This window comes from Henckelia pumila, chromosome 3 (genome assembly GCF_033568475.1).
Source record: "Henckelia pumila isolate YLH828 chromosome 3, ASM3356847v2, whole genome shotgun sequence".
Lineage (NCBI taxonomy): Eukaryota > Viridiplantae > Streptophyta > Magnoliopsida > Lamiales > Gesneriaceae > Henckelia > Henckelia pumila.
The window spans coordinates 85,017,100-85,043,549 of record NC_133122.1 but is presented as its reverse complement, the minus strand read 5'-3'; the positions used below and the strand labels follow the sequence as shown (position 1 = coordinate 85,043,549).

Below are 26,450 nucleotides of genomic sequence, written 5' to 3'. Positions count from 1 at the left end.
TGTTGTATCAGAAATCAGAAACGGTTTTTTATTTGAATGCATGACAGAAGCACCAACTTAGATGAAACGACCCCTTTTAGACATGAAGTGTTGCAATGCTACTGGGGTATAATGTCCATGTCTAAAAAAATAACTCATGGCAGCGAGGTTGGACAAGTCCTTGGAATTCAAGACGATGGATATGGAGCAAGCGTACTAAAGGAATTGCAATGGATAGTAAAATGTTTGTTGTTCTTATCTTATTTGAGAGTTTGGGAAGAGGAGAATATGAAGAGATAAAACAAATAAAGACCAAATAAATGCCAATGAATTAATGGTCTGCCAAGCTATAGTAGAGGAGCTAGGAAAAACCATGAAGTCCAGAAATTATTAGAGAAAATACTTAAAATGATGAGGACATATTGGTAAGTTCACAATTCAAACTTGTATATTTATAGGGGAATTAGATACCAAGTTGGCATCATCGAAGGTCTAGATTCATCAGAATATATTATAATGATGACTCAAAAGAGTGAGGGTTTGAACACACTCCATCGAATGATTGTGCCTGTTGTATCAGAACTCAGAACCGGTTTGTTATTTGAATGCAGGACAGAAGCACCAACTTAGATGAAACGACCCCTTTTAGACATGAAGAGTTGCAATGCTACAGGGGTATAATGTCCATGTCTAAAAAAATAACTCACGACAGCGAGGTTGGACGTGTCCCTGGAATTCAAGACGATGGATATGGAGCAAGCGTACCGAACGAATTGCAATGGACAGTCAAATGCTTGTTGTTCTTATCTTATTTGATAGTTTGTGAAGAGATAAAACAAAGAAAGAGACCAAATAAATGCCAATGAATTAATGTTCTGCAAAGCTATATTGAAGGATGTGGGAAAGACCATGAAGTCCAAAAATTATTAGAGAAAATACTTAAAATGATGAGGACATATTGGTAAGATCATAATTCAAACTGGTATATTTATAGGGGTAGTAGATACCAAGCTGGCATCATCGGAGGTCTAGATTCATTAGAATATATTATGAATGATGACTCAAAAGAGTGATGGTTTGAAAACACCCATCGAATGATTGTGCCTTTTGTATCACAAATCAGAACCGATTTGTTATTTGAATGCAAAACAGACGCACCAACTTAGATGAAAAGACCCCTTTTAGACATGCATGAAGTGTTGCAATGCTACTGGGGTATAATGTCCATTTCTAAAAAAATAACTCATGGAAGCGGGCTTGGACGTGTCCCTGGAATTCAAGACAATGGTTATGGAACAAGCGTACCGAAGGAATTGCAATGGACAGCCAAATGTTTGTTGTTCTTATCTTATTTGAGAGTTTGGGAAGAGGAGAATATGAAGAGATAAAACAAAGAAAGAGAGTATAATGTCCATGTCTAAATGAGTAATGGTTTGAACACAAGGTGGCATCATCGGAGGTCTAGATTCATCAGAATATATTATGAATAATGACTCAAAAGAGTAATGGTTTGAGCACACCCCATCGAATGATTGTTCTTGTTGTATCAAAAATCAGAACCGGTTTGTTATTTTAATGCAGGACAAAAGAACCAATTAGATGAAACGAACCCTTTTTGACATGAAGTGTTGCAATGCTACTGGGGTATAATGCCCATGTCTAAAAAAATAACTCATGGCAGCGAGGTTGGATGTGTCCCTGGAATTCAAGGCGATGGATATGGAGCAACCGAACCAAAGGAATTGCAATGGACAGTCAAATGTTTGTTGTTCTTATCATATTTGATAGTTTGGGAAGAGGAGAATACGAAGAGATAAAAAAAAGAAGGAATTTTGAAATGCCTATGTTTTTTACATGTATGGTTTCGGTTTTAAGCATTTTTCAGTGGGGGTTATGTTTAAATTTCGGATTTTTAGCTATGCATGAAGTTTAAAGTGTTGTATTGGTAAATTGTGACTTGAGACATGAAAGGTTTGATGCATATAGCAAATTTTTGAATTTTTCAGAAGTGTGTATGCCCAAATTTCGGGTTTCATATGATGTTTGGGCTGTTTTTGAAGTATATAAGTGTATTTTATTGGTTGGCAATTGGTCTTGATTGATTACTCATGAGTTGGAGGCTTTTTTTATGCATAATCTTGATTTTTTGAATTGTGGTGTTGAAGTGTGGTAAGGGGCTGCCTAGGTGTTGGTGATAAGTCCTAGGAGATGGTATGGAGTGTGTTAAGTTGTTTGGAAGAAAGTGGGGGTAAGGAAATAGGTCTTGGTGGTGTTTTCTCAAGGTAGAGGTGTTGTAGAGTGAGTTTGGCTTGGACAGGGTAGTTCGGTTTTGGGGCAGGGGAGGATCTAGACGAGGTCTGGGCATGGCTAGGTCTGGTCCTAGGTCACGTTCATGACGTTGTGGTCGCGTCGGTATAAAATGGGCTTGTTCCGGGTAAGATTTCATCAAGTTATGGATTTTTGAAGTTAAGGTGTCGGTGCAGAATTTCGAGGGCAAAAGTGGGCTGTCCGGATTGGGTTTTTGTTCAGGTTGTATAGGCTGTCAAATGAGGTTGAAAACAGGTCATATGGTTAGTTTTTAGTGTTTCTAGAGTGTCGGTTTGAGCGGTGTCGAATTTTGCTTAGGGATGATAGAGTTAAGGGCTTTACGGTTTGGTTGCTCGGTTTAAGGCAAGGTTGAGGAAAGTAAAGAATAGTTGGGCTGCCGCTTTCATGTTTCCCTCTTGATTTTTTTCTCTCTCACATTTTGCCATGTTTCTTGATTTGGATTCATTCATGGCTTGCTGGCTGTTCATAAGGAGTCATGTTAGGATCCTCTTTGTTGGATTAGATGGTCCTTAATTGTGAGGAAATAAGGAGGTCGAAGCCTGGGTACTTCTCGTTGCTTTCAAGTCGGCAAATTTTGGGTTCCCCGAAAAGTGGTTCGCTAGGGCTGTGTAGGGATCGGTTCAAAGCAAGGAATGGTTCTTTGGAACCGCCCAAACGTGGACTACGTCTGGGCGGTGGAGCTCCGGCCGGTCGGTGGCCGGAGCTGGCCGGCAGCAGGCCATAAAGCCTGCTGCTCATGACCGAGAGAATAAGGGAGGGGGGTGATGTTGGGTTTGAGGGGTAACGGGCTGGGTTTGGTTTGTTTGGGTTGGGTCGGGTCGGGTCAGGTCGGTTATGTCATGGGTTGAGATGGTTGGTCCGGGTCCGGGTTGCATGAGTCGGGCTCGGGTAATTTTTATTTAATTAATAGTTTAAGTGCGATTATGAGCCTATTTTGGGTTAATAAATTATTAGGCTTCATGGGTTTAATAAATTGGGCTTAAATAATTAATTAAATAAGTTCAATAATTTTTATGAGCCTAGGGCCCATAGAAGTTATTGGGCCAGTTTTTGGGATATTGGACCATTGGGCCAGGTTAGGTAATTAATGGTTTTGGGCTTGGTTTTTTGCCAGATATGTCTTATTAGACTTGAATAAATTATTTGGGCTTAAATATAAGTTATGGGCTTAAGTAGAGTTTTTGGGAAAGTCTAGAAGTTAATGGGCCTAAGTCTAAGGAGTCAGCAGCCTGAACCAATCCATGAAAAAAATATGCTGAAAGAGTGGGTGCCCGGTGAGCCAACTTGTGGCTAAGGGCTTTGATGACTCTTTGTATAAACAATCTTTTGTTTAATATAATTTACACTTTTATTAATGGCAATGACTTTATCTTTCTTCATATTGTTATATTGTGATATACTATTGTTGTTTTGATAAAGACCTTGAATATACTATAGTGTATGTAAGATGTGGTAGAACATGGAGATGTCTATCATGAAACACATCTTATAGTCACTGTGTATTCTAAACTGTTCCTAGTCGATTGAGCCGTCCGATAATAAGGATAAGGATCGCTGGAGTTTGAGACTAGCATTTGCGATGCAGAGTACCACGTTTCATTGGTAAGGAACATAGAGATGTTCGAAGCATGCAAATGGATATTCATATGATGAATGATCGAACTACCCTATCCGGAATTTCCAAGTGGTTATCACTTATCGAGTGGATAAAGTCCGCGGTTTTGGTTGTACACCATTAGTCCTTATTATTTGAAACATCATTGAGACTCTATATGCTAGTACTGTGCTTTGACTCGTTTACCGAATCTATTGGGGTCATCAGGTGTCGGGATTGGGTACAGTTACAACACATATAGGAGTCGATGCTTTGTTGTCAAGGATTCACCACATACTTGCGAGTGTGGATATCCTATGCGATCTGAGGAGATATTAGTGTGACGAATCTCTGGCCAGAGTACATGATGTGTTTTAAGAAATGGTTTCTTAGTAACATATGCGATGTCACTATTTGATCTTCAAGATGTATTGCATAGTTATCGAATCTCGAACGACTCTCGATATACCAATGGTTGTTGATTCGATCGGGATATATGGATGAAGGGACCGTACTGTACGCTAACCAAAATCAATTGGTTCTTGCAGGCACTATCAGTGATACCTAGGGAATCATGGGGCGATGTTGCTAGGCGCTCTTACCATGATTCGATGGGCAAGTCGGAAATTGTTGTTCCGAGTCACAAGGAGTTGTGAGCCCACGGCTAGCTATATCCCTGAACCATTGAGGGTCACACAGAGTAATGGATTTTTAATCCCCGTTGAGATAGTTAAATTTAAAGAGTTAAATTTAATGAACAAAGAAGTTGGACTTCTTATTTAAGAGTAGAGGAGTAAGATTTCCTAAAATGACATAGGGATGGGCATTTTTGGAAATCACTGAATTCGGATTCAGAAAAATTTATCTTGACTTTAAAAGGTGCAGAAATGGTTTCTGTACACATTGGTGAAATCGGTTTATCAATCGGAGTCATGATGAATTTTATATTAATTTATGAACATGCGGGCTTTGCTTGTCGGGCTTGAACTTATGACTAATGGGCCCTAAGCTGTTAGCGGCCTACATTATAAATAAGTTATTGCAGTACAGAAATTATACACACAACAGGTCACAAATTTTCGAAAAACCCTAGTATTTTTCTCTGAAGTGGCCGCCCCCTTTTCCCCTCTGCTCGGTAAAATCCAGTTTGTGAATTTTGAATTACAGTCTGGTTTAACGGATCAAATTCATTAATTCTCTTCGTAGAAACTTCTAATAGATTTTCTAGTGCAATCTATCAGAGGGATTAATTATCCGTTCGTGGACCTGATTGAAGAACAGTTCGTCCATCAGTTCCAGGGATATACAACAAGAGTAGAGCAATCTGTTGGTGTCCAAAATCTCGATTCGAGATTGGAGGTAAAAATTTATAATAGTTATTTAATTTTTACACACACAATTTAATCGTAAAGTTTTGATACCCATTATGGAATCGTTCCATATAAAATTTTTAAACTTCCGCTGCACCGGGTATCAATTCTGATTGATCTGATCGCCGCGTTCTCCAACAGTGGTATCAGAGCCAGGTTGCTCAGATCAAGCGATTAAATTAATCGATTGTACAAAAATTTTTAAGCCTCGGTTTTTGAAACAAAATAAATATTTTAAAATAAATTTTTTTTTTTTTTCGGGCAAAACCCGGGCAGCGATTGGATCGCTGCCCGGGGGGGCAGCGCACGGCGCTGCCTAGGGCAGCGATCGTCGCTGCCCGGCCCGAGCCCTTTGGGGCGCGGGCAGCCCGGGAGTGTCCCAGGCGGCCCGCGGAAAAATTAATTTTTTAATTTTAAATTAAATTTTAATATGTTAAAATTCTATTTTTGGTCCGATCGAAAATTGTTTTTGATTGGTCCACGAGGCGTCGGATCGAATTGTTCGAGTCCGAAAATTTTAAAATTGATTTTTGGATAAATTTGAATTTTTGGAAAATTTAAATATTTTATCCGTAAAATTGAATTTTGAAATTAATTATTTTTGGTACAATTGATGATAAGATATGATCTTATGGATATATTGAGTAAAATATGATTTTATGTATAAAATTGGATTTTATAGATAAAATATGATTTTATTTGATAAAAAGATAAAATATGATTTTGTATGTAAAATAAGATTTTACATATGGAATATGATTTTATCCTTTTAAATTTAAATTGCCATTGCATGTTATCCAATAAATTAATTTTGAATTAAATGTTATTGGATAAGGATGATCGATTGCCATGACCAATTTTATAGGTGTATGTTAGGAATTTACATTTGTTTTTATTGTTGTTGGATTTATTAATGGGCCTGGTTTATGGCCCAATATGAATTGTCAAATGTAATAAAAGTGGGCTTGGTTTATGGCTCGTTCCCACCCCTTAAAAATGTATCCCCTACTTGTCATTGTTATTTATTGTAAATACATTAGATTTAGTGGGAGATGAAGATTTGAAGATGGAGGTGGGCCCAGCAGACAATAAAGACAGAAGAAATGTAAATTGGAAGCAAAATGTAATAGGATTGCATTGCATACTGCATATTACCTAGGATTGGACTAAGACTCGTGATTGGCAACCACGGGTCGATTAGAAATGGAATCGATCATCCTATATAATATGTGATATTATTGTTGTATGCATGTTTTAGACAAAATTGTGTGAATCCGGCAAGCATACAAAATTTTAAAAATGATGAGACAAATTTTCAAAATTAAAATCCCTCATTTTAAATATGATTTAAAATTGATATCAAGATAAATAAAGGATATTTAAATTTGTTTAAATGTTCCTACCTTCCATCAACGATCAATGTATGAGATGCTACCCGCGGATACGGTCCGGCTCATATTATTGGGGGGGCCCGTTCGTCGGAAAGCTGTACATTGGATCGACACATGTTGTAAGTTGCGTGGAACTCCCATGGGATCGGCTCATATTATTGGGGGATCCACATGGCGACCGTCCATCACAACTTAATATTGATGGGTCATCTTGATATGTCACAATAAACGGCGTCATATTATTGGACCCTTATTGGACATGAGGTAAAAACATGGAGGTTGCTTTGGAAGCAATTGGGCTCTACCTTTTGAAAATTATGGTTGGCTGATATTATTCGGGACCATAGTTTGTCAATTGGACTCCATGTTCTCACTAAGGAAAACAGTTTCCCGTTTTCACTAGAGGGTAGTGAAATCGTTAAAATAGTGGGAGTGAGATTCATAAAATAAATTTCGCCTATTTTATGTCTTAGTAAATTAATTAAACAATCACTGATTATTTTCTGTTTCGTTTCAGTATTTCATAAAGATGAATTCGCGTAATCCACTATTCTCTATCCTCGAACAAAATAAACTGACTGGCGCAAACTATACGGAATGGTTTCGTAAGTTGAAGATTGTCTTGACTTCGGAGAAGATGCTCTACGTGTTAGAAAAATCTCCTCCGAAGGAAGCACCAGCTGACATAAGTCCGAAAGAGTTAGCCAAACTTGATACATGGTGGGACCATGATATCAAGGCCAAATGCTATATGCAAGCCTCGATGTCTGATGAACTCCAGAGGCGATTTGAGGACACCGTGAATGCTGCTGACATTCACGTACAACTCAAGGAACTTTTTGGGGCTCAATCGAGGGCTGAAAGGTTTGCTACTGTAAAGGAGCTAATGACGTGTCGCATGCGTGAAGGGACTTCGGTCCGTGATCATGGGGTACGAGTGATTTGGCTAATACAGAAGTTGGTAACCCTTGATTTGGTGTTGGAGCATGAACTCAACGTGGACTTACTACTTCTATCTCTTCCTTCTTCGTTTGACGGATTTGTGGTGAATTTCAATATGAACAAGATAGAGGCCTCCCTTGAAGAGATGGTCAATATGCTTGTGACATATGAATCCACATTAAAGAAGGATAAACCGGCTTTCTTGGTGGGCTCCTCTTCTTCTGCTAAGAAGGGGCCAAGTACAAAGGTTAAGAAACGTTCTGCCCCACCCAAGAAAATCGAACCCGAGAAGAAGTACAAGACAAAGGCTTCAAACATGGAAAAATCCAAGGATGTTTGCCATTACTGCAAGAAGCCCGGTCATTGGAAGTGTAACTGCAAGGAATATCTAGAGCAGTTGCGAACTGTGAAGGGTATGTTCTATATTGAAATAAATGTTTCACTTAATACTACTTCTTGGGTATTGGATACCGGATGTGGATCTCACATTTGCAATGATTTGCAGGTGATGACAAGAAGTCGCAGGCTTAGAATGGGTGAGACCCAGCTGAGGCTCGAAAATGGTTCCAGAGTTGAAGCTAAAGCTGTGGGAGATATTTATTTAATTTTGCAGAACGGTTTTAAGTTACTTTTGAGAGATGTTTTATTTGTTCCGAATTTTATTAAAAACATTATTTCTGTTTCTATGCTTGATAGAGATGGTTAGTCTTGCAATTTTGTGAATGGGATTTGCAATATTTACAAGAATGAATGTTTGATTGGAAATGGACAACTTGAAAACGATCTATATAACTTAAAACTAAAAGACGTTCCAATAAATTATGTTGATAAACCGGCAACAACAATCAAAAGGAAAATCGATAGTCAAAACCCGGCAAACCTTTGGCACGCTAGACTAGGTCATATTTCCTCAAGGAGGATGAACAAGCTAGTGGGAGAGGGCATGTTTGATATGTCTGATATTAACTCTCTACCTACTTGTGAATCCTGCCTGAAAGGAAAAATGACTAAATCTCCTTTTAAGGGGAAACCTGAGCGTAGTCAAAATCTGTAGGATTTGATCCATACAGATGTTTGTGTTCCATTTAGAGTTGGTACTCAATATGGCCACACCTACTTCATTACCTTTACTGATGATTATTCTAGGTATGGGTACTTATATTTAATGAAATATAAGTCTGAAGCATTTGAAAAGTTCAAAGAATTCAAGGCTGAAGTAGAAAATAAGCTAGGTAAAAGTATTAAAGCACTTCGATCGGATCGAGGTGGAGAATACTTAAGTACCGAATTTTTGGACTATCTAAAAGAGAATGGGATTCTCTCTCAGTGGACTCCTCCTATGACACCACAGCTGAATGGTGTATCGGAGCGTCGTAATCGAACTTTGTTGGACATGGTTCGATCCATGATGAGCTTCACTGAGCTTCCACCTTCGTTTTGGGGCTATGCGCTTGAAACGGCGGTATTGTTGTTGAACAACGTCCACACTAAGGCAGTGGACAAAACACCATATGAGTTATGGAATGGCAAAGCTCCTAAGTATTCGTACTTAAGGATTTGGGGATGTCCTGCTTACGTGAAGCAGACAGTGGGAGATAAGTTGGATAGTCGATCCACCTTATGTTATTTTGTAGGGTATCCGAAGAATTCAATCGGATATTATTTCTATTATCCTGCTGAAACAAAGGTGTTTGTTTCAAGGAATGCCACCTTCTTGGAGAAGGAGTTCTTATTGGATAAGAAAGGAAAGATAATGGAACTCGAAGAAATTCGAGAAGAACTCGAAATACAAAATAACGATCCTACACCTCAGGAACCATTGATAGACACGCTTGTACCTAGAAGATCCAAGAGGACTTCTAGACCTCCTATTCGATATGGTCTTCTTCTTGAAGGGGATCAAGATGAACCCGATGTTGGATGTGATCCAAGAAACTTCAAGGAAGCAATTTCTGATGCGGATTCAAATTTATGTCTTGAAGCTATGCAGTCGGAAATAGATTCGATGCATACAAACCAAGTTTGGTCTTTAGTAGATCCTCCCGATGGAATTGTTCCAATAGGGTGTAAATGGATCTACAAGAGAAAGCTTGGGCCTGATGGTAAGGTATTGACCTACAAGGCGCGATTGGTGGCGAAATGTTATACTCAAAGACAAGGAGTTGACTATGATGAAACCTTTTCACCAGTTGCAATGTTCAAGTCCATAAGAATCCTTATTGCCATAGCTGCATGGTATGACTATGAGATATGGCAAATGGATGTGAAGACTGCTTTTCTTAATGGAGACATTAAGAAAGAAATCTATATGAAGCAGCCTGAGGGGTACACATCCATGGGAAGCGAGCATAAGGTATGCAAGCTTCAGAGATCAATTTATGGTCTAAAACAAGCATCAAGAAGTTGGAACCAGAAATTTGATGAAACAATAAAGGATTTTGGTTTCATCAAGAACCCGGAGGAACCATGCGTGTACAAGAAAGTAGTTAAGGATGCTGTGACATTCTTAGTACTTTATGTTGATGACATCCTACTCATTGGGAATGATGTAGGGATGTTGCAGTCAACAAAGATATGGTTATCAGGTAGATTCTCGATGAAGGATTTGGGTGAGGCATACTATATTCTAGGGATACAGATCTATAGAGATAGATCTAAGAGAATGATAGGACTCACTCAATCAACCTACATCGACACCATATTGAAACGGTTTTCAATGGATGGGTCCAAGAGAGGACATCTACCCATGTGTCATGGAGTTTCTCTATCCAAGTCTATGTGTCCCAAGACGGATGAAGAGATAGAGAAAATGACACATGTACCATATGCGTCAGCCATAGGTAGTATCATGTATGAGATGATATCTACCAGACCGGATGTAGCATTTGCTCTGAGCGTCACGAGCAGATATCAAGCTAATCCCGATCAAATGCATTGGAAAGCCGTGAAGGACATTCTTAAGTACTTACGAAGGACTAAGAATATGTTCATGGTATATGGAGGAAGAGAACTAAAATTGGAAGGCTATACCGACTCTAGCTTCCAAAGTGACGTGGATGACTCGAAGTCAACCTCTGGATTTGTGTTCATGCTCAATGGCGGTGCTGTCTCTTGGAAGAGTTCCAAGCAGGACACCACAGCGGATTCCGCCACTGAGGCAGAATACATTGAAAGAGTGGGTGCCCGGTGAGCCAACTTGTGGCTAAGGGCTTTGATGACTCTTTGTATAAACAATCTTTTGTTTAATATAATTTACACTTTTATTAATGGCAATGACTTTATCTTTCTTCATATTGTTATATTGTGATATACTATTGTTGTTTTGATAAAGACCTTGAATATACTATAGTGTATGTAAGATGTGGTAGAACATGGAGATGTCTATCATGAAACACATCTTATAGTCACTGTGTATTCTAAACTGTTCCTAGTCGATTGAGCCGTCCGATAATAAGGATAAGGATCGCTCGAGTTTGAGACTAGCATTTGCGATGCAGAGTACCACGTTTCATTGGTAAGGAACACAGAGATGTTCGAAGCATGCAAATGGATATTCATATGATGAATGATCGAACTACCCTATCCGAACTTTCCAAGTGGTTATCACTTATCGAGTGGATAAAGTCCGCGGTTTTGGTTGTACACCATTAGTCCTTATTACTTGAAACATCATTGAGACTCTATATGCTAGTACTGTGCTTTGACTCGTTTACCGACTCTATTGGGGTCATCAGGTGTCGGGATTGGGTACAGTTACAACACATATAGGAGTCGATGCTTTGTTGTCAAGGATTCACCACATACTTGCGAGTGTGGATATCCTATGCGATCTGAGGAGATATTAGTGTGACAAATCTATGGCCAGAGTACATGATGTGTTTTAAGAAATGGTTTCTTAGTAACATATGCGATGTCACTATTTGATCTTCAAGATGTATTGCATAGTTATCGAATCTCGAACGACTCTCGATATACCAATGGTTGTTGATTCGATCGGGATATATGGATGAAGGGACCGTACTGTACGCTAACCAAAATATATTGGTTCTTGCAGGCACTATCAGTGATACCTAGGGAATCATGGGGCGATGTTGCTAGGCGCTCTTACCATGATTCGATGGGCAAGTCGGAAATTGTTGTTCCGAGTCACAAGGAGTTGTGAGCCCACGGCTAGCTGTATCCCTGAACCATTGAGGGTCACACAGAGTAATGGATTTTTAATCCCCGTTGAGATAGTTAAATTTAAAGAGTTAAATTTAATGAACAAAGAAGTTGGACTTCTTATTTAAGAGTAGAGGAGTAAGATTTCCTAAAATGACATAGGGATGGGCATTTTTGGAAATCACTGAATTCGGATTCAGAAAAATTTATCATGACTTTAAAAGGTGCAGAAATGGTTTCTGTACACATTGGTGAAATCGGTTTATCAATCGGAGTCATGATGAATTTTATATTAATTTATGAACATGCGGGCTTTGCTTGTCAGGCTTGAACTTATGACTAATGGGCCCTAAGCTGTTAGCGGCCTACATTATAAATAAGTTATTGCAGTACAGAAATTATATACACAACAGGTCACAAATTTTCGAAAAACCCTAGTATTTTTCTCTTAAGTGGCCGCCCCCTTTTCCCCTCTGCTCGGTAAAATCCAGTCTGTGAATTTTAAATTACAGTCTGGTTTAACGGATCAAATTCGTTCATTCTCTTCGTAGAAACTTCTAATAGATTTTCTAGTGCAATCTATCAGAGGGATTAATTATCCGTTCGTGGACCTGATTGAAGAACAGTTCGTCCATCAGTTCCAGGGATATACAACAAGAGCAGAGCAATCTTTTGGTGTCCAAAATCTCGATTCGAGATTGGAGGTAAAAATTTATAATAGTTATTTAATTTTTACACACACAATTTAATCGTAAAGTTTTGATACCCATTATGGAATCGTTCCATATAAAATTTTTAAACTTCCGCTGCACCGGGTATCAATTTTGATTGATCTGATCGCCGCGTTCTCCAACATATGCATCGTCCGTAAATATATATTTAATTATTGCATGAATATTTTATGTATGAAAAAATATAATTTTTATATTTATTAATTAAATATATATTTATGGGAAATATTTTATGAAAATAAGATCATGAAAAATTTTATGTATGTGCATGATGCTATATGTATATGTGTGATGCTGGGAAATGAAAAATATTTTAAGGGAGTTGAAGTGGGTGTGTGACAACCTACGGGATTGGGGATGGGATGCCTAGGCCCGGAGACCTTTCCATATGACACGGGACTGTGGGTCGGGATACTGGGACCCAATTGCCTTTCCATACGATTATGATTATGTTTGCCTACGGATCCCGGTTCAGCCTGATGAAGGGGCCAAGAGGTGGAGATCCCACCGCCACGTACACTGGTTTTAGATTGATCAATCGACATGACATGTCATACAGCATGGATATAACCTTCAGATTTTTAAATGATGATATGCCCTTATTATGATGCATGATTATGTATGAGTATGTATGCTATGTTATGTGATGATCATGATATATGTATTATAAAGACAAGCATGAATATATATATATATATATATATATATATATATATATATATAATATTTATTATGTATCTTGCATGTATGATATGGTGCATTATTTTTATTCATGTTGTTACTATGAGATAGAACGTGTTGAGCCTCTAGGCTCACTAGACTTAAATGGTGCAGGTGTGCAAGAATATGATCTAGAGAATGTAGCCCCGACTGGCGGTGAAGACGTATGAGCCTCCGGAAGCCGGCTAGCCCGTGACCTACGCTCAAGTTTATGTTTTCAGTGGTTTTAATATTATTGCATTTTCCGCACATGTTTTATGATTTATTCATGAGTTTATGGATTTTTATGTGAGGGTTTTATGAAAGGTTGGTCATGATATTTTGATGCATGGAATGGTACTTATTTTATTTGCATGCAAATTATTATGGATTTTAGTTAGAATATTTTTATGGAAAATTATTTATGTTTATAAATATTCTAGAAAGTAATTATTTACTATATATATATATATATATGTATACGTTTTAATTATATAAATGTATTTATATATTATATTAAGTATTGTTTTATTTATTCATTTATAGATGCATGATTTTTAAATATATTTTATATTAAATATTTAGCTATTTATTTGCTAAAAAAAATTAGTAATAGTAGGAACTAGTCGTTTCATTTGGTATCAGAGCCAGGTTACCAACCGGCAGACCCCGGAAAATAAGTGCTATGCGGGACAAAGTGCTACATGCATGGGAGCCACCACTTGAACCTGCAGGGCAAAGTGCTACATGATGGGAGCCACCTCTTGAACCCGTAGGAGCCACCTCTAGATTCCCGGTGCTGGTGGATCGAGAGGTCAGGTCGCGACGAAGACGTCGCGTTCTGAAGGAGGGGTGATTGTGAGACCCCTGTCCCACATGGGAAAAATAAAAGGTTTAAAATGAGTTTAAAATGGGCTACAATGGTCTTCTATAGCAACTTGGGTTAATCATTTTCGTAAAGCGAGTACGAATACGAAGTAGTTGCCATAGGGGCCCATTGTGCATTTTCGCAGACGCAAGACTGGGCCCAGGGCGAGACAAGACCCATTTTAGACAGGAAGTGTTGCAATGCTACCGGGGTATAATTTCCATGTCTAAAAAAATAACTCATGGAAGCGAGGTTGGACGTGTCCCTGGAATTCAAGACGATGGATATGGAGCAAGCGTACCGAAGGATTTGCAATGGACATTCAAATGTTTGTTGTTTTTATCTTATTTGAGAGTTTGGGAAAAGGAGAATACAAAGAAATAAAACAAAGAAAGAGACCAAATAAATGCCAATGTGGAGGAGGTGGGAAAGACCATGAAGTCCAGAAATTATTAAAGAAAATACTTAAAATGATGAGTACATATTGGTAAGTTCAAAATTCAAACTGGTATATTTACAAGGGTAATAGATACCAAGCTAGCATCATCGGAGGTCTAGATTAATCAGAATATATTATGAATGATGAATCAAAAGAGTGATGGTTTGAACACACCCCATCGAATGATTGTGCCTATTGTATCAGAAATCAGAACCGGTTTGTTATTTGAATGCAGGACAGAAGCACCAACTTAGATGAAATGACCATTTTAGACATGAAGTGTTGCAATGCTAATGGGATATAAAGTCCATGTCTAAAAAAATAACTCATGGCAATGAGGTTGGACGTGTCCCTGGAATTCAAGTGGATGGATATGGAGCAAGCGTACCGAAGAAATTACAATGGACAGTCAAATGTTTGTTGTTCTTATCTTATTTGAGAGTTTGAGAAGAGGAGAATTCGAAGAGATAAAACTAAGAAAGAGACCAAAAAAATGCCAATGAATGAATGGTTTGTCAAGCTATAGTAGAGGAGGTGGGAAAGACCGTGAAGTCTAAAAATTATTAGAGAAAATACTTAAAAAGATGAGGACATATTGGTAAGTTCACAATTCAAACTGGTATATTTATAAGGGTAATAGATACTAAGTTGGCATCATCGGAGATCTAGATTCATCAGAATATATTATGAATGATGACTCAAAAGAGTGATGGTTTGAACACACCCCATCGAATGATTATGCCTGTTTTATCAGAAATCAGAATCGGTTTGTTATTTGAATGCAGGACAGAAGCACCAACTTAGATGAAACGACCCTTTTAGACATGAAGTGTTGCAATGCTACTGGGTATAATGTCCATGTCTAAAAAAATAACTCATGGCAGCGAGGTTGGACGTGTCCCTGGAATTCAAGACGTTGGATATGGAGCAAGCGTACCGAAGGAATTGTTATGGACAGTCAAATGTTTGTTGTTCTTATCTTATTTGAGAGTTTGGGAAGAGGAGAATACGAAGAGATAAAACAAAGAAAGAGACCAAATAAATGCCAATGAATTAATGGTCTGCCAAGCTATAGTGGAGGAGGTGGGAAAGACCATGAAGTCCAGAAATTATTAGAAAAAATACTTAAAATGATGAGGACATATTGGTAAGTTCACAATTCAAACTGGTATATTTTTAGGGGTAATAGATACCAAGCTGGCATCATCGGAGGTCTAGATTCATCAGAATATATTATGAATGATGACTCAAAAGTGTGATGGTTTGAACACACCCCATCGAATGATTGTGCCTATTGTGTCAAAAATCAGAACCGGTTTGTTATTTGAATGCATGACAGAAGCACCAATTTAGATGAAACGACCCCTTTTTGACATGAAGTGTTGCAATGCTACTAGTGTAAGACCCGAGATTATTTAATTTTAATCCGAGTATATTTAATTTGAGAATTTTGGAGTTTGAGTTTAAATTCTAATATTCTTAAATTATTAGGATTGAAATTGAATGAAATGATTTTATATGGTCTGAATTGCAAATAGTGAATACTTTAGGGGCCAAAATGCAATTACTTGTGAATAGTGGATGACACATGTCTTGATCCTAGCTTTGTTTGTGTATGTATATGGATTTCATCAGAATTATATATTCTTCAACAGCAAGAAACCGAGAGCCTCATATTCCTTGTCCAAATTTCATCTTCAACCTTCATTATTTCAAAATCTATTCATCCGAATAAAATTCTGAGCACAGTTTTGGAATCCACGTAACAAGAGCTTCGTTGTGATGTAAGTATCTCTTTGATCCAGCTGAGTTCGAAATTATGACGTAATAATCAGATTCTTATGGCTTCAATGTGTTCTTGAGCTTGTATCGGTTGTTATATCGAAACCGGATCAAGAACGGATACCGTTTGAATGTGTTATGATTTCCAGCTCTTGTTCAAACAGTATGTTAGCTGAATTGGCTGATTTTTGATGATATCTTGCTGCTATATTATGTTTAAAAGCTGATTATGGTGGTTAGAATTGATGGGTTTGAGTTTCGGTTATCGGTTGTGTTATTGTTACGTCGCTGGTTTACGAAGTTGACAGATTTTGACTCCGTATGATTGATCTGTGGTATAAATGAATTCTTGCTGATGTTATGGCCTTGAATACCATTCATTTCAGATTTAATCAAAGGACATCGACTTCGGGCGTTTCGGTTTCGAACCGGGAGAGATTTGATCAAAGTTGGTGAGCTTTAAACTTTGATACTTGAGTTTAGCTTGAGCAGATTTGTGATTGCAATTGTGTATTTTTTAGCTTGTGGATCTAGCTCATTCCTTATCAAGACTAAGGTATGATACAATGATGATCAAGTTGAGGATGTTCGTCGAGACGAGTTCACTTTCTCGATTCCCTTAAATCACACAATACTTGACATACATGTTTAAATTATGGTTATGTTATCTTGTTATCTATGTGAGCCTAATATTTATTCATGTCTTGCCGATATCGTTGATGGGTTATAAACTTCGATATTAAATATCAATGACGAGTATTTATCATTGATATATCGACTTTGGTTATAGCATCAGCGATGAGCTTGAGCCTAATGATGAGTGGTGTGTTCTAGCATCTAACCATGTCGTTCATAAAGCCTTGAATCTTTATTATGTAGATAACTGCCTTGTGGTATTTAGGTTGGTTTTTATATTGAAATGCATGAAACTTGCTATTTGTGTTTCAATATATGTTTTCTTTGTTTCATACTAAGTTTATACTTACCTGTTATCCGGCTGTTGTTTTGTTTTGTGTGTGCATTGCAACAGAAAATGCAGGGCCGAGTCGTAGAAGGTCTTGAGCAATTGGAAGTTTAGAAGAGTGGCATTCTGGGCTAAGAATGTTTAAGTGCTATCAAGAACATGAATCATGTGTATAGCATGTGTGGGTTTGTATGTGTTAGTTGTGTTGTACAAACCTAGTGGATGTAAACTTGAAGTTTAGATGGACTACTTATAGTATCTTGTATGCTAGACTTTTGAATAAAGTTGTCATCTTGTACATGTTTGTTCTAATATGTATAGCCTTGTTTACATTGAATTACATGTTGTTAGATAGCAAAGCACTAGCAAAGGACAGCACAAGAACAAAAGAAACATCTGCAGATTTTCTGCATTGGAGGGGCCGCTCGATCGGTGCACTTTGACCGATCGAGCGGTGCACTTGAAATGCCAAACCCGAGAGTTTGGGATTTCTTGGCCGCTCGATCGGTCAAGTTTAACCGATCGAGCGGAGGTCCAATTTCTAAAATTTTTTTTTTCTTTTGTATTACTTGTGCTTAGTTCTTATGTTTAATGTTGAGTCATGGGATTAAAGTAGACGAGCCCGGGGTCGCCACATTGTTTGGTATCAGAGCTTAAGTTGTCTTGAGTCGACATTAAAAGCTGAGTGGGGTAGAGTGAGTCGCATAAATTCATGATGCATGAGTTTAATGCATGTTTTTTCATATGAATTTTATGCAAGCATGTTCTACTCTTGTAATCACATGTTATATGCTAGCATGTTTACTTATTGCAAGTATGTGCTTATATGAGTTCATGGCTAAACATGTAATGGAAGTGTTGTGAGATGGGAATAAAGCCTACTCATGAGATTAAAGAGTAGATATGATGTTCTTATGTGCTGAACTGTTGTCTACTCTCAGTTACCAGCTATGCCTCCTCGATCTTTACCTCTTCGTAGTGGTCGTATTAATCCACAGACACCAGCGACTGAGCAAGTACCTCTGAATGAACAAGTTCCTCCTCCAATAGTTCCTAATATTCCACCAGTATTTATGACTGAGCAGGGCAGTACTACTGTTACTCCAATGGATACTACTGCTAATCTGATGGAGGTGTTGTTGAAGCGATTTCAGTCGTTCAAACCACCTAGTCTGCATGGTACTGAGGATTCTGTAGCATGTGAAAGCTGGCTTGATGATATCGACCAACTGTTTGAATCCATTGATTACACTGATGATTGACGAGTTCGATTGGTTATCCATCAGTTGCATGATGTGGCAAAAAGTTGGTGGATCATGACTAAGAAAGCGTTGGGAAATCGATGTACTGTTATTACCTGGAATGTATTTAAAGCTGAGTTTTTCAAACGTTTCTTTTCTCAGTCATACAGAAAAGACAAGGGAGCGGAGTTTGCTAATTTGCAACAGGGTAATATGTGCATTGAAGATTATGTTGCGAAGTTTTCTACTTTACTTCATTTTGCACCTCATATTGCGGATAATGAGGAAACAAAGGCCGATCAATTCATCAACGGTCTTAATCCTGATGTCTTTACCTTGGTCAATGCGAGGCGACCTAATAATCTTGCTGATGCTCTTGATAAAGCCAAGGGTGCTGAAGCTGGTATCTTTAGACAGAAAGGAATTCCGTTCAAGCCTCAACCATCTCCACAGCCATCACCACAGCCACCACCAATACAACCTCAAGCATCCTTCCCTCAACAGCAAAGCAGGTATGAAGGAGGTGGCAACAGTAACAACAAAAGGGATCGGTTCAGGCCTAAAGGTAAACAGTTCAAGAAGCAAGGAAGCAGTTCCTCTAGTTCTGGTGGTTCAAAGAAGTTGGGAACAAGTCAGGGTTCAGGGTCTACAGGTTGGTTTTGTAGCAAGTATGGGGGAATACATTCTAGTGATGCTTGTAAAGGAGTTTCTGGAACTTGTAATCTCTGCAACTGGCCTGGACATTATGCTAGAGTGTGTCCTACACGTGGACCATCTCAGGGAGCAACTCAAGCTGACAGACAAGCTCGTGCTGTGCATTCCTTCCAATCTTCAGGTAGACCAGCTCAGAGTAGACAGGGAGAAAGTCAGAGTGTAGCCCAACCTTCACGACAGCGAGCTAGAATTTTTGCATTGACAGAAGATCAGGCACAGGCAGCACCGGACAATTTGATTGCAGGTAATTGTGTTCTCTCTGGTTATCCTGCTTATGTGTTGATTGACACTGGAGCATTACATACTTTTATAGCTGAAAATTTTGTTACATTGCATGCTTTGCCTGTTGAGCATTTGTCTTCTATATTTGCTATCTCATCGCCCATGGGAAAAGATAAGACATCTGCAAGTATAGTCAGGGGTTGTGAGTTGCAGTTTGATAGTAATGCAATTGAGCTTGATTGCATAGTACTTGGTATGTCTGATTTTGATTGTATTATTGGCATCGATGCACTAACCAAGTACAGAGCCACGGTTGACTGTTTTCATAAGTTTGTTCGATTTAGACCAGACATGACAGATGATTGGAAATTCTTTGGTAAGGGTTCTCGTGCTAAGATTCCTTTGATTTCTATTGCAGACTGGAGCTGAAGGATTTCTAGTTTATACATTGGATGTGTTGAAAGCTAGTCCTGTATTGGCGGATATTCCTGTTGTATGTGAGTTTGCAGATATTTTTCCGAATGAAATACCGGGATTGCCTCCTATGCGTGAGATTGATTTTAGTGTTGAGTTGGTACCAGGTACTTTGCCTATCTCTAAAGCTCCTCATAGGATGGCACCACTTGAACTGAAAGAGTTGAAAGATCAACTTGAAGATTTGCTGAACAAAGGTTACATTAGGCCAAGTGTGTCACCCTGGGGTGCTCCGGTTTTGTTTGTAAGGAAGAAGGACGGGTCGATGAGATTATATATCGACTACCGCTAATTAAATCAGGTCACGGTAAAGAATAGATTTACATTACCTCGAATAGATGACTTGTTTGATCAATTACAGGGTTCTTCCATTTATTCAAAGATCGATTTGAGGTTTGGTTATCACCAGTTGAGGGTCAGAGAAGCAGATGTGTCTAAAACTGCTTTTCGAACGAGGTATGGCCACTATGAGTTTATAGTAATGTCATTCGGTTTAACAAATGCTCATGCTGTCTTTATGGGTTTAATGAATAGAATATTTCAGAAGTACTTAGACGAGTTTGTTATCATTTTTATTGATGATATTCTGATATATTCTAAAAATAAGACGGAGCATGCAGAGCATTTGAGAATTGTTTTGCAGATTTTGAAAACTGAGCACTTGTATGCTAAGTTGTCCAAATGTGAGTTTTGGTTGGACAGAGTTATTTTTCTTGGCCATGTTATTTCAGGAGACGGTATATCTGTTGATCCTAGCAAGGTAGAGGCAGTTATTAACTGGCCTAGACTTACATCCGTACCTGAGATTCGTAGTTTCATGGGTTTAGCTGGGTATTATCGCCGATTTATTGCAGGATTTTCTAGCATTGCAAAACCAATTACCCAGTTAACACAGAAGAATACTCCGTTTGTTTGGACACATGAATGTGAATCTAGTTTTGTGGAGTTGAAGAAACGGTGGACTAGTGCACCTGTATTATCTATTCCATCAGGTACAGGTGGTTTTACTGTTTATTCAGACGCTTCTCATAAGGGTTTGGGTTGTATTTTGATACAGCGAGGGCATGTGATAGCATATGATTCCAGGCAATTGAAACCTCACGAGATCAGATACCCAGTACATGATCTTGAGCTTGCAGCTATTGTCTTCGCATTAAAGATTTGGCGTCATTATTTATATGGTGAGACCTTTGAAATATTCTCTGATCATAAAAGCTTGAAATATCTGTTTTCTCAAGCTGAGTTAAATATGAGACAAAGACGTTTGTTAGACTTGCTGAAAGATTTTGACTGTGAAATTAAGTATTATCCAGGGAAGTCTAATGCAGCGGCTGATGCACTGACTAGAAAGGTATGTGATTTATCCTTATCTACTATGCGTGTTTCTAAGTTGATTGAAGATTGCTGTGTTTTTGGTCTGGATTTTGAGACAGATGTACAACCTGTACGGGTTTATGCAATCACAGCTCAGCCGGAGTTGTTTGTTTGAATTAAAGAAGCTCAGAAAGCTGATCAGAACATTCAGAATTCGATTGAAAGAGTTAGGACTGGACATGAGTCAGAGTTTCAGGTTAGCATGGATGGAATTTTGTTTGTTAATCGACGTATTGTTGTACCTAATATTGCAGAATTGAGACAACAAATTCTGAATGAAGCTCATTGCAGCAAGTTTAGTATTCATCCAGGGGGCAAAAAAATGTATAATGATCTGAAACAACAGTTTTGGTGGAAAAGAATGAAAGTTGATGTGACAAAATTTGTATCTAGATTTTAAACTGTCAACAGGTAAAGGCTGAAAGGAAGCGCCCAAGTGGTTTATTGCACAGTTTAGCAGTTCCGGAATGGAAATGGGATCATATTACTATGGATTTTGTCACGAAACTACCGAGATCTTCGAGAGGATGTGATGCAGTTTGGGTTGTGATTGATAGACTGACTAAGTCTGCATGTTTTATTCCTTATCAGGTATCGTCATGACCAAATGGCCAATATTTATATCAGAGATGTAGTGTGACTGCACGGTGTGCCTAAGTCGATAGTATCGGATCGAGATCCTCGATTCACTTCACATTTCTGGCATAGTCTACAGGAAGCTCTGGGTACTCGTCTGCATTTGAGTACAGCGTATCATCTTCAGACTGATGGGCAGTCAGAGCGTACTATACAGATTCTAGAAGATATGTTGCGAGCTATAATACTTGATTTTGGTACGAGTTGGCAAGAATCTTTGCCACTTGTTGAATTTTCTTATAATAACAGCTATCATTTAAGCATTCAGATGGCTCCATTTGAAGCACTGTATGGTAAAAAATGTCGATCGCCATTGTTTTGGGATGATCTTTCTGAAACACCGGTTATAGGACCAGATATGATCAGAGAGATGTCTGATAAAGTGAAACTGATACAGATCAGAATGAGAACAACGCAAGATCGACAATCAAAATATGCAAACGTGAGGCGTAGACCTTTGAGTTTTGAACAAGGTGATCGGGTATTTCTGAAGATATCTTCTTTTCGAGTCACTGTTCGATTCGGAAAGAAAGGAAAGCTATCACCAAGGTTTATTGGACCTTACGAAATTCTTGATAAAGTTGGTGATCTTGCATACCGACTAGCATTACCTCCAGCACTTTCAGGTATTCATGATGTATTTCATGTGTCTATGTTGAGGAAGTACGAGCCCGATGCTTCCCATATTCTTCGTCCAGATGAAGCTGAGTTGGATAAAACACTGAGCTATTTCGAACGTCCTATTCAAATCCTTGATTATAAGGAAAGGAATCTTCGAAACAAATCTATTCCGTTGGTTAAGGTACATTGGAGAAGAAACGGAGTAGAAGAAGCTACTTGGGAGACAGAACAGGATATGAGACAGCGTTATCCAGAGCTATTTCACTGATGTGAGTTTTCTTCAGTGTTTCTGCTATTTTATTATCTTATGTATGTTCAGATTGCATGCATATCTTAGTAGGGGAGAATTGTAAGGCCCGAGATTATTTAATTTTAATCCGAGTATATTTAATTTGAGAATTTTGGATTTTGAGTTTAAATTCTAATATTCTTAAATTATTAGGATTGAAATTGAATGAAAAGATTTTATATGGTCTGAATTGCAAATAGTAAAGACTTGAGGGGCCAAAATGCAATTACTTATGAATAGTGGATGACACATGTCTTGATCCTAGCTTTGTACGTGTATGTATATGGATTTCATCAGAATTATCTCTTCTTCAACAGCAAGAAACCGAGAGCCTCATATTCCTTGTCCAAATTTCATTTTCAACCTTCATTATTTCAAGATATGTTAATCCGAATAAAATTCTGAGCACGGTTTTGGAATCCTCGTAACAAGAGCTTCGTTGTGATGTAAGTATCTCTTTGATCCAGCTGAGTTCGAAATTATGATGTAATAATCAGATTCTTATGGCTTCAATGTGTTCTTGAGCTTGTATCGGTTGTTATATCGAAACCGGATCAAGAATGGATACCGTTTGAATGTGTTATGATTTCCAGCTCTTTTTCGAACAGTATGTTAGCTGAATTGGCTGGTTTATGATTATATCTTGCTGCTATATTATGTTTAAAAGCTGATTATGGTGGTTAGAATTGATGGGTTTGAGTTTCGGTTATCGGTTGTGTTATTGTTACGTCGCTGGTTTACGAAGTTGACAGATTTTGACTCCGTATGATTAAGCTGTGGTATAAATGAATTCTTGCTGATGTTATGGCCTTGAATACCATTCATTTCAGATTTAATCAAAGGACATAGACTTCGGGCGTTTCGGTTTCGAACCGGGAGAGATTTGATCAAAGTTGGTGAGCTTTAAACTTTGATACTTGAGTTTATCTTGAGCAGATTTGTGATTGCAATTGTGTATTTTTTAGCTTGTGGATCTAGCTCATTCCTTATCAAGACTAAGGTATGATACAATGATGATCAAGTTGAGGATGTTCGTCGAGACGAGTTCACTTTCTCGATTCCCTTAAATCACACAATACTTGACATACATGTTTAAATTATGGTTATGTTATCTTGTTATCTATGTGAGCCTAATATTTATTCAAGTCTTGCCGATATCGTTGATGGGTTATAAACATCGATATTAAATATCAATGACGAGTATTTATCATTGATAGATCGAATTTGGTTATAGCATCAGTGATGAGCTTGAGCCTGATGATGAGTGGTGTGTTCTAGCATCTAACCGTGTCATTCATAAAGCCTTGAATCTTTATTATGTAGATAACTGCCTTGTGGTATTTAGGTTGGTTTTTATATTTAAATGCATGAAACATGCTATTTGTGTTTCAATATATGTTTCCGTTGTTTCATACTAATTTTATACTTTCCGGTTATCCGGCTGTTGTTTTGTTTTGTGTGTGCATTGCAATAGAGGATGCAGGGCCGAGTTTTAGAAGGTCTTGAGCAATTGGAAGTTTAGAGGAGTGGCGTTCCGGGCTAAGAATGTTTAAATGCTGTCAAGAACATGAATCATGTGTATAACATGTGTGGGTTTGTATGTGTTAGTTGTGTTGTACAAACCTAGTGGATATAAACTTGAAGTTTAGCTGGACTACTTATATTATCTTGTATGCTAGACTTTTGAATAAAGTTGTCATGTATCTTGTACATGTTTGTTCTAATATGTATAGCCTTGTTTACATTGAATTACATGTTGTTAGATAGCAAAGCACTAGCAAAGGACAGCACAAGAACAAAAGAAACATCTGCAGATTTTCTGCACTGGAGGGGCCGCTCGATCGGTGCACTTTGACCTATCGAGCGGTGCACTTGAAATGCAAAACCCGAGAGTTTGGGATTTCTTGGCCGCTCGATTTTGTAAGAGTGGGTGCCCAGTGAGCCAACTGTGTGGCTATGGGCTTTGATGACTCTTTGTATAAACAATCTTTTGTTTAATATTATTTACACTTTTATGGCAATGACTTTATATTACTTCATATTGTTATATTGTGATATACTATTGTTGTTTTGATAAAGACCTTGAATATACTATAGTGTATGTAAGATGTGGTAGAACATGGAGATGTCTATCATGAAATACATCTTATAGTCACTGTATATTCTAAAAACCGTTCCTAGTCGATTGAGCCGTCCGATAATAAGGATAAGGATCGCTCGAGTTTGAGACTAGCATTTGCGATGCGGAGTACCACGTTTCATTGGTAGGAACATGGAGATGTTCGAAGCATGCAAATGGATATTCATAGGATGAATAATCGAACTACCCTATCCGGACTTTCCAAGTGGTTATCACTTATCGAGTGGATAAAGTCCGCGGTTTTGGTTGTACACCATTAGTCCTTACGACTTGAAACATCATGGAGACTCTATATGCTAGTGCTGTGCTTTGACTCGTTTACCGACTCTATGGGGGTCATCAGGTGTCGAGATTGGGTACAGTTACGACACATATAGGAGTCAATGCATTGTTGTCAAGGATTCACCACATACTTGCGAGTGTGGATATCCTATGCGATCTGAGGAGATATTAGTGTGATAAATCTCTGGCCAGAGTAATTGATGTGATTTAAGAAATGGTTTCTTAGTAGCACATGCGATGTCACTAATTTGATCTTCAAGATGTATTGCATAGTTATCGAATCTTGAGCGACTCTCGATATACCAATGGTTGTTGATTCGATCGGGATATATGGATGAAGGGACCGTACTGTACGCTAACCAAAATCTACTGGTTCTTGTAGGCACTATCAGTGATACCTAGGGAATCATGGGGCGATGTTGCTAGGCGCTTTACCATGATTCGTTGGGCAAGTCGGAAAGTGTTGTTCCGAGTCACAAGGAGTTGTGAGCCCACGGCTAGCTGTATCCCTGAACCATTGAGGGTCACACAGTGTAATGGAGTTTTAATCCCCGTTGAGATAGTTAAATTTAAAGAGTTAAATTTAATGAACTAAGGAGTTGGACTTCTTAATTAAGAGTAAGGGAGTAGGGTTTCCTAAAATGACATAGGGATGGACATTTTTGGAAACCACTGAATTCGGATTTAAAAATATTTATTTTGTTTCAAAAAACCGAGACTCAAAAATTTTGTACAATTGATTAATTTAATCGTTTGATCTGAGCAACCTGGCTTTGATACCACTGTTGGAAAAACTGGCGGTCAGATCAATCACGATTGATACCCGGTGCAGCGGAAGTTTAAAAATTTTTATCATGGAACAATTCCATGGTGTGGGTATCAACCGTTCAACGATTAAATTATTAGTGTGTGTAAAATTTAAATAACAGTTAAATAAATTTTACCTCAAATCTCGCAACGAGATTAATGGACACCAACAGAACAATTCTGCTCTTGTTGTCTCTCCCTGGAACCGATGAACGCCTTCAATCAGGTCCACGAACAGAGGTTTAATCCCTCTGATAGATTGCACTAGAAAATCTATCAGAAGTTTTCTGCGAAGAGATTACACGAATCTGATTCGTTATTCCTGACCGCGATTCAAAATCACAGACCGGAATTTTCTCGGGCAGAGGGGGAGGGGTCGGCCGAAATTTTCTTTTAGAGAGA

The 26,450-nt window shown here is 38.3% G+C and overlaps 1 protein-coding gene across 1 annotated transcript; it reads left to right on the top strand.

Moving 5' to 3' along the window:
* Nucleotides 1-18,564: 18,564 nt before the first annotated feature.
* LOC140889132 (uncharacterized) lies at nucleotides 18,565-23,886 on the top strand. Its single transcript, XM_073296841.1, has 9 exons — nucleotides 18,565-19,737; nucleotides 19,844-20,143; nucleotides 20,261-20,355; nucleotides 20,602-20,708; nucleotides 20,754-21,080; nucleotides 21,213-21,250; nucleotides 22,178-22,711; nucleotides 23,487-23,582; nucleotides 23,785-23,886. The coding sequence occupies exons 1-9, from the start codon at nucleotides 18,565-18,567 to the stop codon at nucleotides 23,884-23,886; spliced, it is 2,772 nt and encodes a 923-aa protein (XP_073152942.1).
* The last annotated feature ends 2,564 nt before the right edge of the window (nucleotides 23,887-26,450 follow it).

Coding starts and splice junctions, on each gene's coding strand:
- LOC140889132 (XM_073296841.1), top strand. CDS start 18,565: ATGACTAAGAAAGCGTTGGGAAATCGATGTACTGTTATTACCTGGAAT. Junction 20,356..20,601: donor AAAACTGCTTTTCGAACGAG/GTATGGCCACTA, acceptor TTGGTTGGACAG/AGTTATTTTTCTTGGCCATG. Junction 20,709..20,753: donor TACATCCGTACCTGAGATTC/GTAGTTTCATGG, acceptor GATTTATTGCAG/GATTTTCTAGCATTGCAAAA.